General features: G+C 41.9%; 2 protein-coding genes across 2 annotated transcripts in view; one reads left to right on the forward strand and one right to left on the reverse strand.

The window, feature by feature from the left end:
* The window catches only part of LOC306849394 (uncharacterized protein), a 45,891-nt gene extending 42,783 nt beyond the window's left edge, over positions 1–3,108 (forward strand). Inside the window, exons 20-22 of the mRNA XM_079384370.1 lie at positions 109–284; positions 1,346–1,549; positions 1,842–3,108. Coding sequence (XP_079240496.1) covers positions 109–284; positions 1,346–1,536 — 367 coding nt within the window. The 3' untranslated portion in view covers positions 1,537–1,549; positions 1,842–3,108. The remainder of the gene's footprint in view (positions 1–108; positions 285–1,345; positions 1,550–1,841) is intronic.
* LOC306849395 (ES1 protein, mitochondrial) lies at positions 3,109–16,815 on the reverse strand. Its single transcript, XM_079384371.1, has 7 exons — positions 16,615–16,815; positions 16,409–16,461; positions 15,052–15,165; positions 6,829–6,960; positions 6,059–6,151; positions 5,654–5,819; positions 3,109–3,480 (listed from the first exon to the last, which is right to left on the reverse strand). Exons 1-7 carry the CDS (start codon positions 16,732–16,734, stop codon positions 3,346–3,348), a joined length of 813 nt encoding a protein of 270 aa, XP_079240497.1. The 5' UTR covers positions 16,735–16,815; the 3' UTR covers positions 3,109–3,345.
* Between the last annotated feature and the right edge of the window lie 1,292 nt (positions 16,816–18,107).

Genomic DNA, 18,107 nt, shown 5'->3' on the forward strand with positions numbered 1-18,107 from the left:
GCAAAGACAGCTAGAACAGTTACCAATTTCTTATTTTGTTTTGTACATATTTCTATTACTGTCATTTTGTACGTCTCACTGTGTATTGTTGCATATGTGTGTGTCTAGAAGAAATACCTCAGTAGATGAGAGTTACGAATGGGATGCTGTGGAATGCTCTGTGGATCCTGACATCCTGGAGGCCATGAAGATGGAGCGGACCCATGCAGGCTTTGGGCGAGGCAGGGAGTTCAGGCAAGATCGCCCCCGCTCCACTGCTGGCCTCCAGGACTTCCAGAGTAAACGTAAGAACTTAAACTCTTTAAGCATGTTTGATCATTCCCCACACCAAATATAATGGTAAACTAAGGCCCAATCCCATTTCTACCCTTTAGCCCTTCCCCTTTCCCCGACCCCTCCATTTGGCGTGTTCACGTGAAGGGGTAGGGGTGTCTCGATTCTCTTTTGGTTGGAGGGGTAGGGGTAAGGGGAAGGGCCAGATAGCCCTTCAGATGAAGATTTTCGGGACCACACTTCAAACGAAGGGGTTTGAGAATTATCAGTATACACTGGCTACAGCAGCATGCCCGAGCGAACAAAACAAAAAACATAAATGTAAGCATTTTTGGCATAATAAAGGTTTTAATGAAAAGTAATCATTTGTTTTATGTTACATTCAATTGTGTGTTCATATTTACGATCATGTTATTCAAAGAAATGTTTGTTCGCTAAAGTTTGTTAACATCATATAATTACTGACTGCACGATAGTGCCACAGTATATTTTCATGTTTGATCAGGGCTGTAACCACCATAGACTTTGAGGGGGGGCTAGTCCCCCCAATAATTAGAAATCACTCAACTTTTTTCTCAAATATTGCCAATTCGAGAGAGAGAGATGAAAGTTTTACTTCAAAACCAGCGATTTTATCCTCTCATTGCTGGAAAATATAATGTAGCAATTCAGTATTTAAACTGTTATTAATTAAAATCGTGGGGCAGCTTTGACAAGTTTCTTTGCTCCTGGATCTGTGAGCTGCGCGATCTCCGATGTGTGTGTATGTCAGTAAGCAGTGCATTAATATAGAACGGTAAGGCTCTAATGTACACCAGCACACCAGTATAGGTGTGTGTATTGTAGGAGCTAGATGACATATGATCACATGTAATGGTATAGTAGTGGTGTCCCAATTATTAGGGGAATATTTTCACCCCTACCCCTTGACACTCAAGGGACAAGGGATAGGTGAAGGGGTATAAAATAAAATTGGGATTGGGCCTAAGTTTCCCTTGAACTGTACCTATTTAACTTCACCCATCCTCCTCACTTTATCGACCTCATCCTCCTCCTGCTCCTTTCCTCTCAGGCCTGTACTCTATCAGCCCTCCCTTAGTATCCCAGCCTCCTCAGCACCGGTACAGTCGTTCCCTCAGTGAGGCCCGCTTCAAAGCCTTGAGACAGGAGTTCCAGGAGTACCGCAGAGCCCAGCAATCCTGCTCCCAAGATTCCTGCATCCCCCCTGACCCAGACTCTGACTCCAGCTCCGCACTTCTTTGAGAACCTTACCTTGGTCCGTTACCTCCCTTTAATTCTTTTGACCTACAATATCCATATTTATCTATAACTTGTTTTAACTCAGGCTACCTGCATAGTACTTCACTTTGTAGGCAAAATGTTCATGTCACTATATAAGTTTCTGCAAGTGGCATATTCACATATGGCCTCAAGAACAGGAATTGTTGTGTTAACAGACATTATAAAATGCCTTACTTGTTCCTGTGTTAAATTCAGTGCAAACCCAAGGTTTTATTTGGTTTATCTCTTGTTGTAACTAACCACAATCCCTGTGTTTATATTTCCAGAGCATCCCAAGAAAGAAGACAATTTGGTTTTAAGTACAAGCCTAACAAATCCTGAGAAAGCAAAGGATGCAGACTTGAATATCCTCGACCAGTTTTGATGTATATTCATCCTGAAGCTGAATAAAGAGCACTGCCATGATGCTGTAAAGGTGCATTCAGTTCCTACTGGTTTTTCTAAACTTGAAAATGTACAGTATATGGAATGTAGCTTTTGTATCTCTGTCTTTTGTTGACTTTGTATTTATCTGTTGTCATCAATCCCAGATTGCACTTCTATCTGTCTAGACTAAAAGGTTAGGGTACAGTTTTACAGAAAATAAGAAAAGACTAATTAGAAGTATCATAACATTATGATACAGATTTTGTAAATGAAATTGATATCCATTGTGGATAATATACATGCTGGAAATATAACTGTACTTCCAAAGGGTTTTTACATTCTCCAATCAGCCGAACCAAAACAACAGTATAGCATAAAGTCTGCTTTGACAATCAGATACTGCAGCTAAGAAAATATATTTCAAGCAACTGAAATGTATAAAGTTATGAGTGCATGTATATGAATATAATGTTGCTGTTGCCTATTTGTTTACTATGTGTGTATTTGGGCTCCATTCTTGTGTATATTTCACCATATCTTGAAACTGAATTTATCTTAAACTCTGTCATTTTCATTGTGGTCAAGTCCCAAATTCTGTTATAATTTAAAGCAATAATTCAGTGCCGATATTGAGTTAAGAAGCTTAGCCTCCTTAATACTCGATCAAACTCTCCTCACCATTTGGCCTCTTTACTACTGTAATAACATTCCCAAAGAGAAAGATATTTTCAGCCAGTTCTCTTTTATAATTCTTCTATGTCTGTTTCACTATAATACAGAGAACTCAGCTGAATGACATTAAAATGGATATTTAAAATGGCTGAAACAAAAACAGATGCTCATGGATCTCGACATCCATCTCTGGCTCGCTATCAAGTCTGTGCTTAGTGTTGTAAATATTTTTACTTGTCTTTTTTAATTTTGTACAACTGTTCATGAATGTTTTGAGAAAACATGAATCTATCTTATATTTAAGATGCTGCTGTACATTTTTGTAATGCATTTAAAGTTTTTTTGTTTGTTTGTTTTTTTTACATTTGTGAGAACCGGGTGTAAGGTTTTGTGTAAAAAAAAAAAAGTTTTATACCTGTTCTTATATTTGTTTTTATAAATGTTGTCGCTCATTTTTGTATGATTTGTCAAATAAAATGTTCCACTAAAATGTTACTATGAGCCTTTCAGTTATTTACTCGGTTATCATCTACTTCAAAAATAACAAGTATATGGTTTGGTTACAGGTACAGTGGGAGGACGTCTATGCTATATGATACATAGTACAACACAGGAGTTGCACTGTTATGCTTTTCTTTATTTACTCTCGGTATGTCCACATAATAGCGGATTCAGGTCAACCTAAAGTTAAGTGTGAAAGCCTTCTGGTGTCTTGCTTGCATCTCACGGGAATCACTTGGCAGTCATACGCATGACGTGTTTGACCATGTTCCCGATGCCATCGAAGATGTAATGGTAGTGAAAGTCAGTCTCCCACATGAAGGTTGGAGTGCTGATCACCTTGTTTTTCTCGTCAACATAGGCCTCGTGAGATGGGCAGTTAAGGGAAAAATCATGTTTTCATATTGGCATGATGTTTAGTTGACACATGTGACCCTGGAGCACAAAAGCAGTCATGAGTAGCGCAGGTATATTTGTAGCAATAGCCAACAATACATTGTATGGGTCAAAATTATACATTTTTCTTTTATGCCAAAAATCATTAGGATATTAAGTAAAGATAATGTTCCATGAAGATATTTAGTGAATTTCCTACCGTAAATATATCAAAACGTCATTTTTGATTAGTAATATGCATTGCAAAGAACTTCATTTGGACAACTTTAAAGGCGATTTTGATTATTTTTGCACCCTCAGCTTCCAGATTTTCAAATTGTTCTATCTCGGCCAAATATTCTATTCTAAACCATACAGCAAAGGAAAGCCTATTTATTCAGCTTTCAGATGATGTATAGATCTCAATTTTAAAAAACTGACCATTATGACTGGTTAGGGTCACGTATGCTTAGCGATGCGGTGACGTCTTCCATAATTTAAAGGCACACTTTATGGTGTTTTACACTTAAAAAATGAATAATAAAACTGACTATACTTATATATACTTATATGTGGGAACTATAGACCGGTTTCCCTTCTTCCTTTCATTGCAAAAACACTTGAACGAGTTGTGTTCAACCAAGTCTCTGTCTTTCTCACACAGAACAACCTCCTGGACAGTAACCAATCTGGCTTCAGAAGTGGACATTCGACCGAAACTGCCTTGCTTTCTGTTGTTGAAGCCCTAAGACTTGCAAGAGCGGCTGACAAATCTTCATTACTCATCTTGCTAGATTTGTCTGCTGCTTTTGATACAGTCAACCATCAGATCCTCTTGTCAACCCTATTGAGAAAGGGCTTCTCAGGAACCGCACTCCAGTGGTTTGAGTCTTACCTCTCTGATAGGTCCTTCAAAGTATCTTGGAGAGGTGAGGTATCCAAGTCGCAACATCTAGCTACTGGGGTGCCTCAGGGCTCAGTTCTTGGACCACTTCTCTTTTCTGTCTACATGGCATCACTAGGTTCTGTCATTCAGAAACATGGCTTTTCATATCACTGCTATGCTGATGACACTCAACTCTACCTCTCATTCCATCCTGATGATCCGACGATAGCTGCTCGCATCTCAGCGTGTCTATCAGACATTTCTTGCTGGATGATGGACCATCACCTTCAACTCAACCTAGCTAAGACAGAACTGCTTGTAATTTCAGCTAACCCATCGCTTCATCACAATCTCAGCTTCCAGTTAGGCTCATCTACCATAACTCCTTCAAAAACAGCCAGAAACCTTGGAGTTGTGATTGATGATAAGCTGAATTTCTCAGACCACATTGTTAAAACTGCCCGGTCCTGCAGATTTGCATTATATAATATTAAGAAGATCAGGCCCTTTCTCTCGGAACATGCAACACAACTCCTTGTTCAGGCTCTTGTTCTGTCCAGACTTGACTATTGCAATGCTCTCTTGGCAGGTCTTCCAGCCAATTCTATTAAACCTCTACAATTAATCCAAAATGCCGCTGCAAGATTAATCTTTAATGAGCCGAAAAGAACGCACGTCACGCCTCTGTTCATCAATTTGCACTGGCTACCAATAGCTGCTCGCATTAAATTCAAGGCATTAATGTTTGCCTACAGAACCACCACTGGCTCTGCACCCCTTTACCTAAATTCTTTACTTCAGACTTATGTGCCCTCTAGAAGCTTGCGTTCTTCAAGTGAACAACGAATTATTGTACCATCCCAAAAACACAGAAAAACACTTTCAAGGACTTTTTCATTAACTGTTCCCATCTGGTGGAATGACCTGCCCAACTCGATCCGAGCAGCCGAATCCTTACCCATCTTCAAGAAACGGCTAAAAACTCATCTGTTCCATCTTTACTTGACCCTCTAACTCTAGCACTATCTATTCTAATTGTATTTTATCTATGTCTTTTTATTAAAAAATAACAATAATAATAATAATTATCTGTACTGCGTTAGGCTAACCAAGACTTGTAATAGCACTTGCACGTTGTTGCTCTTTTGTTGGTTTTGATTGCTTCTTATGTCCTCATTTGTAAGTCGCTTTGGATAAAAGTCTGCTAAATGACTAAATAAATAAATAAAATAAAAATAATATGTTTGGCAGATGTTAAAAATGAAAGTGAAAGGATATGTAAGGTTCACGGGTGTTGTGACGGGCCCCCATGCTCTTGACCGCCTGTACCATGTTGGTGTTGGGCCAGCGGCCCCAGCGGCTGCTCTCATCACGCTCGTAACCCATCGTGACTTCCAGATTGGGCAGCACTCGGCACGCCAGGAGAGGAGCCATGCTGGACAGACTGAGCCAAAGAGAGCAGGACTGAGGTCAGTTGATTTAAACAATTTAACTGAATCATATTTACAGAGGTGAAGCAAGAAAATCTGACCAACAATTAGTGATCCGTGTTACTAATTTAATTAGTGACCTAAAAACGGTGCAGAATCTTAAATAGCTGTCATTCACTCATCTTTATGTAGTGTAAACGAGGAATAAATTCAGATTTTATATTCACAGTTTTAATATTTTAGAGTCATATACCCAATGGGCTTGCGAGCGCGGTGGAAGTCCTTCATAATTCTCTCCACATCATTATTCAGCTTGCAGTCTTTGCCGTCTTTGCTGAAGGTGGACCTGCTCATGAAATGTGAAAGTCAGCAGAAATGCAGTGTTGACCTTTTTTTCATATATATCAGAATCAGAATCAGAAAGAGCTTTATTGCCAAGTGTGTTTGCACACACAAGGAATTTGTCTTGGTGTTATGAGCTACCAGTACAGAAAGTACAAACATAGTGCAGACAACATATAATTAAGGTGATAAAGAACACATATATATATATAATTTTTTTTACATGACATAAGAAATCTACTCAAATCAACCCCACACTTCTTGAAACCTTGAAGGAACCTTCTCAATTCAGATCTAGAGTTCGTAAAGGTGCTGAAGCCTAATTGGGCTATGTGAAACCGGATTGGGATCAGACGTGGATTAGTCTCATCCATCGCCTTTATTTCCACTTAGCCTTAACAAATTGTTTGCTAATAGTGAAACACGATAAGAGGATTTTCGCTCCAGGAATAGAGGTAGATCTGGGGTGACTACTAGTGAAAAAGCCAATCTGCACATAATCTGAGTGTCATCAAAGTTTAAGCATGTGCAGACGGACTCCACAATGACTCTTGATGGTTTATATGTGCATCTGGCCTGTCAGGATAATGCACTTCGTTTAGAATGTATTTGCATTGATTTCTTTTCAGTAACTTTTATATTTGCATTGGCATTCATCAGCTAAAAGGCTGTCTCTCTCACAGGTTCTTGACTATTCCGTGGCCTCCAGGGAAGATGACGGCGTCAAAGCTGCTGACATCTAGTTTGGACAGATCGTTCATCTGCATCATGCCCTGGCCGTGGCTGAATCGCGCAGACTCCATCATCATGTTCCTGAAGAGGATGATGATCATGGTACTTTAAAATAAACTAATGTGAACTATCACTAAAATGTGATGCTAGTTGCTACTTCAAAAAATCCCATGCTGCACATCCAAAAATCGATAGGTTGTGTAGTTAGTAAATGTAATTGTGCTGACAAACCGCCTGGGAGCTCCTCAGTGGTGAAACTCCTCCTCCTTCAATTAGTGGAGAACCAGGTGGAACAAATCTGAGGCAATCTGAGCGTGCCAGTACCTGGCTCTGTTGTTTTAGACCACAGTGAAAGGAGCATTTATAGCACCACTAGACCAAGGAAACTTCATCTTTGTCATCAAGGTGACTGTGCAAAACCAAGCCCTCCACAAAACAGTGAAGGACAGCCGGTAAGCGCCATATTGGCCATGTTTGGCTAGACTGAATTAAGCAGTGCAGTGCTAATGATACTCTGGAAAACACAGACTCTGAAATCTTTTTGACTTTGGGAGGACTTTTGCAGTGGTGTTTGTAACTTCAAATGTTGTTTGTAGGGTATAAAGGGAAAGTAAGATAAGCCAAATTTATTTTATTGACAAAGAATGTGTTTGAGATGGTTAAAAGTAATTTAGAAATCTTAATAAACCAAGTTCTTAACTCAGTTAAAATTGTAAGATCTAGTAACTTGGCTAAAAAGTATGGAAACGCAGTTTGGCTAAAAATATAATGAGACCTATTAATTAACCTAAATATTAAACCAATGGAAGGTAAAACTACTGATTAGAATAAAAAATGGAAACCTTGTAATAGCAGTAATGTGTTTATCTGAGGTGAATGTGAATAATTTTGTTTATTTGATTTGGCTGTCAACTCAAATAATGATCTTGTATTTGTCATCTCTCTTTTGAGGTTTTTCACCTGTTTACTGCCCATCAAAGAATGGTAAATAAAAGACAAACAACTGGTCCCATGGCTGTTTATTGAGTGAAATCCAGTTAAGATCTTCACGTGGAGGGACTGTCCTTTTCAAGTGGGGAATTGCACAAGAAACAAGTCACAACTTGACAGTGAAAAACCGCCACTAAAGACTGGAGAAGGACCAGAAAAGTGACCACACGTGTCCATAGAGACAAATAAAGACTGTTCCTGCCCTGCTACTGTGATTGAAATGGCTGATTCATTACTGTTGGAGCAGCTAAAGACCGCAAGGACATCAGCGAAGCGTCAGTTTTCCCGTCTGGCCAATAATGTGCTACGAATGCATACAATGATGTCAGAAGAGGAGCTCAGAGACATTTTTAAGAAGCTCACTGCAGAAGCTGGCAAAGTTCTTGAAGCCAATGATGATGTACAGGGGCAATGTATTGAAGAAAACTCTGATGCAGAGGAGTTGAGCGAGCAGCAAAAGTCTGACTTGGTCAAAACAGCCAATGAGTGTGAGAGAAAACTGCAAGAGCTAAAGGACCTCATACAAAAGACATTGTGGGCCAATTTCGGGGAATATGAACTGATACAAGCAATTACAACAGCAGAGTCGCAAGCAGAAAACGTGGGAGCTGTGGACCCAAGTAAAAACCCAGATGCATATCTCTTCATGATCGGACAACTAGAGAAACTTGTGAAGGCTGCGAAGGAGGTGCATAAACATTGGAAGTGCTGGGCCCCCCCAGCAGAGCAACAACAGTTCCAGAGTCGTATCAAAGGCCTTGAAACCATCTTGCCAAAACTCACAATAAGACAAGCAGACTTTACAGGGGCACAAGTCAGGGAAGGAACCAGCAGATTGAGTACTACTTTAACCAGTTGTGTGGCCATACCAGCAATTAAATTAAGGCCAGCTGCCCTCCCAAAGTTTTCTGGCATCCGCCGAGAGTTTCATCGGTGGAAAAAAGATTGGGAAGCGCTTCAGATGCAGGGAGAACCTACTGGATCCAAAGAGGTTAAAAAGTTCCAACTTCTCGACAGTGTGGATGAGAAGACAATACGAGACCTCCGCCTTACAACTTACACAACTGCTGAGGAGGTTTTCCGGGTCTTGGAGAACCGCTTTGGAAATAAGACAACTATAGCCCTTGAGATAGTAGAAGAGCTCCAAGGACTCCAAGCAGTTAAAGGTAACCAGCCCAGGAGGATTGTTGAGCTCATCCAATCTGTAGGGAAAGCCCTGGTCGATCTGAACGAGCTTGGCAAGACTGGTGCTATAAAGAACCCTCTTGTAACAAAAACAATAGAGAGTAAACTTCCTGATGGCCTGAAGAAGGAATGGCTTCTTCATGTAGCTTGCAAAGGAGATGAAGCTGAAGAAGATAAGCGATTTGACTACCTCCTCAAGTTTCTTCAAGGTCAAGAAGCCATCTATGAGAAGCTGGACCAACTGAGAGAGGAGGAACCAAAACCAAAATCTGAACCTCGGCAAGCTCGAACCAGAACCTCTACCCAATTAAGCAACCAGGCTCAAGGATGTGTGGTCTGCGGGGATGGCAAGCATAAGAAAAGGCTATACTTCTGCCAAAAGTTTCGCACGCTTAAGCTAGCAGAGAAAAGAGATGCTGTCAGGAAGCTGGGAGCCTGCAAGAAATGCCTGGAGATTCACAATGGAGGTGACTACTGTAAATCAGAGTTTCTGTGCAGGAGGCCAGACTGCATAGAACAGCGTGCTGCAGAACACCACTATTACCTTTGCCCGAGAGCTGATACGTCCAAAGGGAATGTCGTCCAGAGGTATAACAACAACAGCAGAGTGGGAGGTGATGCAAGAGAGCGTTACACCCAAGCCCAAGAAGAGTTCATTAAAAGCCTCTCACCTGAACTTGCAGAGAAGTGTCGCAATGCCTTTTGCAACACTATAGCCAGAACCTCTCTTGTGTCCAACCAACCCAGTCTTCTAGCAGAGAATGGAATAGTGGAGTGGCCAGTCATCATGATGCTCTTAGAGGTCACGGCCAATGCAGGACAAAAAGTTGGGACATTGATCGACCTAGCATCGGATACAAACTACATAACTCATGATGCAGCTGATCATTTGAACCTTAGAAGTGAAGCCATAACCCTTGTTGTCCACGGTGTGGGAGGAATGAAAGTTCAAGTTACCACAAAACGGTACCTCCTAAAGATCCGGGTCCGCACAGAGCAAGGCAACTTCAGATCCCACCAACTCCTCTGCTATGGTTTGGACAGCATTGCAAGGATCCACAAACAGGTGACGGCCAAAAGACTCCAAAAGTTCTTTCCAGATGTCCCCCAAAATGAGCTTGTGAGACCAAGACAGATACAGCTTTTGATAAGCCATAAGGAAGGGCGACTGGTCCCACAAAAAATACGCACTGTTGGGGACCTTGTACTATGGGATGGGCCATTGGGAAAGACAATTGCAGGGACACACCCTGGTCTGTTTGAAGAGGCTACAGTTACAGCACACCAGTCCAGAGCGCACTTCGCCAGATCCATGAGAACAGCGGCACTGATGTATGAAGAACATATTTGCGCCAAACCTACCATCAAGTCTTCTTATTCTGCTCTTACCACTCTGGATTTTATTGAGTGGTGGAGATGGGATAGCATTGGTGCCCCCTGCACTCCAAAATGTGGAGGATGTCGCTGCGGCAGGTGTCAACCTGGTGGCAAAGAAATGACTCTGGCTGAAGAAAGGGAGCTGGAAGTTGTAAAGGGTGGCTTGACTTATGTTGGTGCTGATGACCACAGTGATAGTCCACACTGGCATGCAAGATATCCATGGCTCATGGACCCATCTACATTGCCAAATAATAGAAAAGCAGTGGAGGCAACCTTCCTCAGAACAGAGAGACAGCTCGCAAAAGAACCGCAGTGGGGAAAAGCCTATGGTGCTCAAGTCCATGAAATGGTTGACCGCCGGGCTGCAAAAAAGCTGACCAAAAAGGATCTGACCAACTGGAATGGACCTGTCTGGTATGTAAGTCATCTTATCGCACCCAACCCCCACTCTGTTACAACTCCGGTAAGACTTGTCTGGAACAGCAGTCAGAAGTACAGAGGCCAAAGTCTCAATGATCTTCTGATGAAAGGCCCTGACGTTCTCAACTCGATTCGAGCTGTCCTCCTCAAGTTCCGCCAAGGCTCCTTCGCCGCTCTAGGAGACATTAGAAAAATGTATAATTCTGTGTGGCTCGAGGAGAGGGAAGTCCATCTACACCGGTTCTTGTGGCGTGATTCAGAGGGCGATGAACTAGAACAATACGCCATAACCAGAGTGAATATCGGGGACAAGCCAGCAGGTTGCATAGCACAACTTGCCATGAGGGAAACGGCCAACCTGCCTCAATTCAGCCACCTCACAGATGAATGCCAAGTATTACATGAGCACAGCTACGTCGATGACATCTTGACATCCCACAACTGTCGTGAAAGACTCGAAGTCATCACAAAGAATGTGGAGCTGATTTTAAAAGCAGGAGGGTTTGCACTGAAGCCTTGGGTCTTCTCAGGCCAAGGTAGAGGAGAAAGAGAAAAGGCATCACGAAATATTGTTGTCCTGCCGAACCAGCTTAAGGAGGAAGACAACAAGGCGCTCGGTCTCGGCTACATTGTGGATGAAGACATGTTGCATGTCATGGTGAGGGTCAACTTCTCCAGGCGGAAGAAAAAGATGAGGCTTGGGCAAGACTTGCTGCTAGAAGAAGTACGAGCACAGACACCAGACCCGCTGACAAGACGTGAACTGCTGAGTCAAGTTGCTGGTTTATACGACCCAGTTGGCCTGACAACGCCATCAAAGCAAAAAGGGGCTATCTTGGTCCGAAAGGCATTCCAAGAGGCAAAACCAAAGTGCAGCATGGTCAAGGACACATGGGACCTTCCTCTGTCGGATGAGCTCCGCAAAGATGCAATTGGAATTTTTGAGGAGTACGTCCAGCTAAGCAAAGTAAGGTTCCCAAGAGCCCTTACTCCACCAAAGGCAACAACTGAACCAGTCGCTGTCACTTTTTCAGATGGCAGTGAAAGCTCCTATGGTGCTGTCCTCTACCTGCGGTGGAACTGCAACAAACAATTAACAATTCGACTAGTGGAGTCAAAAGCAAAGCTGACACCTCTAGACCAGAAGGGGGATGCAGTCAAAGCAGAACTTTGCGGTGCAGTCTTTGCAAGCCGCCTGAAAAAGTACTTTGAACAGCATACCCAGATCCAGATAAAAAGGTGGTACCATTTGTTAGACAGTCAGACTGTTCTTGGAGCTATCCAGCGTGAAAGCTATGGATTTCAGACTTTCTTCGCTAATAGAATTGGAGAGATCCAAGAGAGTACACGGCTACAGGACTGGTGGTGGATCCCTGGACCACTCAACATAGCCGACATTATCACTCGAGGAGCTGGGCCAAAGGAACTTGACGCCCATTCAGAGTGGCAGCAAGGGCCAGAGTTTCTACATCTTCCAGAAAGTGAGTGGCCAATTATGTCGTCAAAAGATGTGTCTGTGACAGCTCAAGAAAGCATTAACAATATGCAGAAGAAGTCATTCGTGGCAGCACTCACCAGAGCCCAAGCGAAAAGAATTCTTCCAAGTCTTGTGGGACGACTTCCTGCTGGTGCAGCGGTCCTAAACTTGGTGGATGAGAGGCGCTTTAGTAGCCTAAAGTGTCTAATCAAGACTGTTGCTTTCATCTGGAGAGCCGCCAAAAAGTTTACATCTGCAACTAAGTCCATCGAGACCCCAAAGTGGGAGGCGATTCCCACAAAAGGAGTTATTACCGCCACAGAACGTCAAGAGGCAATAAGAGACATCTATCTTGCTGCTCAAGAAGGGGTGACGTTCCCAGCTACCACTACGGACCGCTTGGTTGTGTACAGAGAGCCAGAATCTGGGTTACTAGTTTGTGGTGGGAGAATCCATGGCTTTAGGGAGGATGGCGCTGCAGTTCCCCTTCTGCCTTTCAATGCATGGGTCTCTACTTTATTGGCACGGGAGGCGCACGATGAGGGTCATGAAGGTGTGGCTGCAACCCTGCTGAAAATGAGGAGGAAAGCCTGGGTCATCCAAGGGAGGAAAATTGCCCAAAAAGTAGTGGAGAACTGCTTTTTCTGCAAAAAGTCAAGAGCAAGAAGGTGCAAACAGGTAATGGCTGACCTACCTCCTGAAAGAACCACACCTGCAGCTCCGTTCGAGTTCACTACAGTCGACCTCTTCGGACCGTACCTTGTCAAAGATGACATCAAGAAACGGGTCTCAATGAAAGTGTGGGGTATCGTCTTCAGCTGTATGGCCAGCAGAGCAATTCATGCAGACCTGGTCAACACAATGTCGACAGAGAGTTTCTTGATGGCTTACCAACGTTTTACTGCAATTAGGGGGCATCCAAGAAAGATCTGGTCCGACCCGGGGACAAACTTTATCGGCGCCAAACCTGTCCTAAGAGAGCTGTACCAGTTCCTGGATTCTCAAAATAGAACTTCAATAGAAGAGATGTCGGCTCAAAAAGGTACCAAATGGGAGTGGACAATTCACCCTGCTGACTCACCTCACCGCAATGGGGCTGCTGAAGCCGCTGTCCGCATTCTCAAGAAGGCACTGCAGAGCCTGGGCAACAACACTGGCCTCAGCTACAGCGAGTTTCAGACAACACTACAACTTGCTGCAAATCTTGCCAACGAATGCCCAATAGATGCCAGGGTGCAGAGCCATGATGAATGCGTGCAGTATGTGTCACCCAACACACTTCTCCTGGGCCGAGCCTCTCCAAGCGGTGAGATCAGAACATTTGACTTTGCGAACTACCCTTACAAGAGACTCAGAGAGATGCAGAACCAGGTCAACAAGTTCTGGAGGTCTTGGAGCCAGCTTGCCGGCCCAAACTTATTTCTAAGAAGTAAATGGCACACTTTGCATCGCAACGTTGCTGTCGGAGATATTGTCTGGTTGTGCGACCAAAATGCAGTGAGGGGCCAATTTAAGCTAGGACGGGTGGTGAGCGTCAATCCAGATGCTAAGGGCATTGTTCGAGACGTGAATGTCGAAGTGGTCCAAAGCTCCTGCCTTCCTGTTACAAAACCCGCACTAAACCGGCCATCGGCCAAAGTCCTGAAAGACGCTACCCAAACCACGGTTCTGCACAGAGATGTTCGACGCCTGGTTGTGTTGCTACCAGTTGAGGATCAAACTCGGAGCTGACCGGCAGTAAGAAGGTGCTGATTTGCGATCTTTCCATCGGTTCCCGTGGGAAGATCGAGTGGGAGGTGTGCTGACAAACCGCCTGGGAGCTCCTCAGTGGTGAAACTCCTCCTCCTTCAATTAGTGGAGAACCAGGTGGAACAAATCTGAGGCAATCTGAGCGTGCCAGTACCTGGCTCTGTTGTTTTAGACCACAGTGAAAGGAGCATTTATAGCACCACTAGACCAAGGAAACTTCATCTTTGTCATCAAGGTGACTGTGCAAAACCAAGCCCTCCACAAAACAGTGAAGGACAGCCGGTAAGCGCCATATTGGCCATGTTTGGCTAGACTGAATTAAGCAGTGCAGTGCTAATGATACTCTGGAAAACACAGACTCTGAAATCTTTTTGACTTTGGGAGGACTTTTGCAGTGGTGTTTGTAACTTCAAATGTTGTTTGTAGGGTATAAAGGGAAAGTAAGATAAGCCAAATTTATTTTATTGACAAAGAATGTGTTTGAGATGGTTAAAAGTAATTTAGAAATCTTAATAAACCAAGTTCTTAACTCAGTTAAAATTGTAAGATCTAGTAACTTGGCTAAAAAGTATGGAAACGCAGTTTGGCTAAAAATATAATGAGACCTATTAATTAACCTAAATATTAAACCAATGGAAGGTAAAACTACTGATTAGAATAAAAAATGGAAACCTTGTAATAGCAGTAATGTGTTTATCTGAGGTGAATGTGAATAATTTTGTTTATTTGATTTGGCTGTCAACTCAAATAATGATCTTGTATTTGTCATCTCTCTTTTGAGGTTTTTCACCTGTTTACTGCCCATCAAAGAATGGTAAATAAAAGACAAACAACTGGTCCCATGGCTGTTTATTGAGTGAAATCCAGTTAAGATCTTCACGTGGAGGGACTGTCCTTTTCAAGTGGGGAATTGCACAAGAAACAAGTCACAACTTGACAGTAATGTTATATTTAATTTTAATGATGTCTACCTGTTGTCACTTGATGATGGCTGCATCTTCATGTGGTCCATGACGTGCATTTGCTGCTGGTTTGGGGCAAAGATCTGAAAACGGGCTCCATTACGGCTCAAGTGGTACATGGTGCTTCAAAGAGACACAGCATTATTTATTCATTTTATTTGATAGGATACTTGATTCTGATTGATCAATTAGCTGTCAAAATATTTTTAAGCTCAGTTGCTGAACTAAACCAGGTAACCTAGATATTAACATTTCAGTTCAAATCAATATTTATTTATGTATTTGGTATGTAGTCTTGTAATAAGGATCACATGCAGTCATCCAGTCATTATCTCTAAATAAACCCTTGATGAACCTGTCAGTTTATTTTGTGATAACGACCAAGTGATTGTACATTATCATTTACATAATCCAAACAGATCCATATCTTATAAAAAATATAAGAGATTTTTTTAAGTATTTTTTACAATTATTATAATTACTACTTTTACAATGAATAAGGAAAAATATCTCAGATCTAATTTGACCTCATTTGCAAATTTAATTTTCTAGATTTAGTCAGAAATGTAACAAAATACACTGATTTTTAAGATCAAAACTACAAAAATCTATTTGCATATAGGGTAACATCTCGTAATCTCGTTTTATCTGACACAAATGTGACCCTGGACCACAAAAGCAGTGTTAAATCGCTGGGGTATATTTGCAGCAATAGCCAAAAATACATTGTATGGGTCAAAATTATTGATTTTTCTTTTTGTAAATTTCCTACTGTAAATATATCAAAACTTAATTTTGGATTAATAATATGCATTGCTAAGAACTTCATTTGGACAATTTTAAAGGTGATTTTCTCAATATTTAAATATTTTTGCATCCTCAGATTCCAGATTTTCAAATAGTTGTATGTCGGCCAAATATTATCCTATCATAACAAACCATACATCAATGGAAAGCTTATTTATTCAGCTTTTCTGAAAAACCTTTATGACTGGTTTTGTGGTCCAGGGTCACAATTGGCTTCTAAAGTAAATGCGGTAACACTTTACAATAAGGATTTATTTGTAAACATTAGTTAACATGAACTAAGAATGAATAATACTTGTATTGCCTTTAATAATCTCAACATTACTACTACATTTTTTTTTCAGTAGTTAATGCACTGGACTAATATGAACATTTTCAACATATAACAAAGGTTAAAAAATGCTGTTGAAATCTATTGGTCATTATTAGTTTGTTAACAAATGAGACCTTATTGTAAAGTGTTCCCATAAATGGAGCTTGTTTTAAGGATCCTTCTATGTTTTTACTGATAAATGATATAGGGAATGATATTTTGAAGCGCACCCTGATGTATACTTACTACGCAGCCTCATGGATGTCAGTTCCATCCCACCAACCGCAGCCTGAGAAAACCTTCGAAAGCAGATCCGGTTACAAATTCAGAACCAGACAGAGACTATATCTTATAGCGAACAAGAAATTCAAGACTGAATGCTTCCATCTTCCATACTTTCATCATTTTTAACCTGCCAGTTTGTGTGTGTGTGTAGCATCTGATGTTCTTACCACAGCGATGTTGGTGTTGCCCCAGTTGCCCCAGTCTCCCCCATGATGCATCAGGCAGGCGGGTTGGCGCATCACCATGGCTGCGGCCTGCTTGGCGAGGTGTGCTCGTGATGCCAACATGATCACACTGCTGAGTTTACAACACAGAGATCAACCGCTAGAGAGTGTGCAGACTGAACTGAGCGTGTCCGATCCTGCAGCAGAGGAAGCCCTGGGTTTTATACTAATGTTTTATGTGAGACGTCACTCTGTAATCTAGGTTTCTGAGAAGATAAGATACTTTATCTGAACAGCCCTTTTCCTTTCTTCATTGCTTATCTAATAATACCTTCCTTAATTATCTTATTACCTTAAGTCATTTGGTCAAAACCCGGCCGTTGATACTTTGCTGGGGCTTCGGCCATTTACCTGCATTTACCTCCTTAAACAGTCTGTCTGTCTGTCTGTCTGTCTGTCTGTCTGCCTGTCTATCTGTCTGTCTGTCTGTCTGTCTGTCTGTCTCTCTGTCTGTCTGTCTGTCTGTCTGTCTGTCTGTCTCTCTGTCTCTCTGTCTGTCTGTCTGTCTGTCTCTCTGTCTGTCTGTCTGTCTGCCTGTCTGCCTGTCTCTCTGTCTGTCTGTCTGTCTGTCTCTCTGTCTGTCTGTCTGTCTCTCTGTCTCTCTGTCTGTCTGTCTGTCTGTCTGTCTCTCTGTCTCTCTGTCTGTCTGTCTGTCTGTCTGTCTCTCTGTCTGTCTGTCTCTCTGTCTGTCTGTCTGTCTGCCTGTCTGCCTGTCTCTCTGTCTGTCTGTCTGTCTGTCTCTCTGTCTGTCTGTCTCTCTGTCTGTCTGTCTGTCTGTCTGTCTGTCTGTCTCTCTGTCTGTCTGTCTCTCTGTCTGTCTGTCTGTCTCTCTGTCTGTCTGTCTATCTGTCTCTCTGTCTGTCTGTCTGTCTGTCTGTCTGTCTCTCTGTCTGCCTGTCTGTCTGTCTGTCTCTCTGTCTGTCTGTCTTGTCTGTCTGTCTCTCTGTCTGTCTGTCTGTCTGTCTGTCTCTCTGTCTGTCTGTCTGTCTCTCTGCCTGTCTGTCTGTCTGTCTGTCTGTCTCTCTGTCTGTCTGTCTGTCTGTCTGTCTCTCTGTCTGTCTGTCTGTCTGTCTCTCTGTCTGTCTGTCTGTCTGTCTGGCCCGTCGCCAGCTCGCAACTCCACAGGTGTTTAATTGTTTGATTTAATTTTGATAAATTGTGTAGTTGCCTAAACTCTTGAATAATTATGATAAATAACAAATAAAATAAAATATAAATTTATTTGTAATATACATAAATAATAATATACATACTCTGGTAATCTGGTGTTTATTTTAGTATAGTAATATTTTGATCAGTTTTTAATCAGTTTTTCTTTTGTATATTAGGTAAAATTTTAGTAATTTAGTTGTTTTTGTCTTTTTTTTCAGTTTTTTTTCTGTGTTGTTTTTAATCATTTTTTCAGTTGTAGTTATTTTAGTACATCAACTAGATTC

The sequence above is a fragment of the Barbus barbus genome (assembly GCF_936440315.1).
Source record: "Barbus barbus genome assembly, chromosome: 29".
Taxonomy (NCBI): domain Eukaryota; kingdom Metazoa; phylum Chordata; class Actinopteri; order Cypriniformes; family Cyprinidae; genus Barbus; species Barbus barbus.

Coding starts and splice junctions, on each gene's coding strand:
- LOC306849395 (XM_079384371.1), bottom strand. CDS start 16,734: ATGTTGGCATCACGAGCACACCTCGCCAAGCAGGCCGCAGCCATGGTG. Junction 15,166..16,408: donor GACATCCATGAGGCTGCGTA/GTAAGTATACAT, acceptor GTCTCTTTGAAG/CACCATGTACCACTTGAGCC. Junction 6,152..6,828: donor CACGGAATAGTCAAGAACCT/GTGAGAGAGACA, acceptor TTTCATGAGCAG/GTCCACCTTCAGCAAAGACG.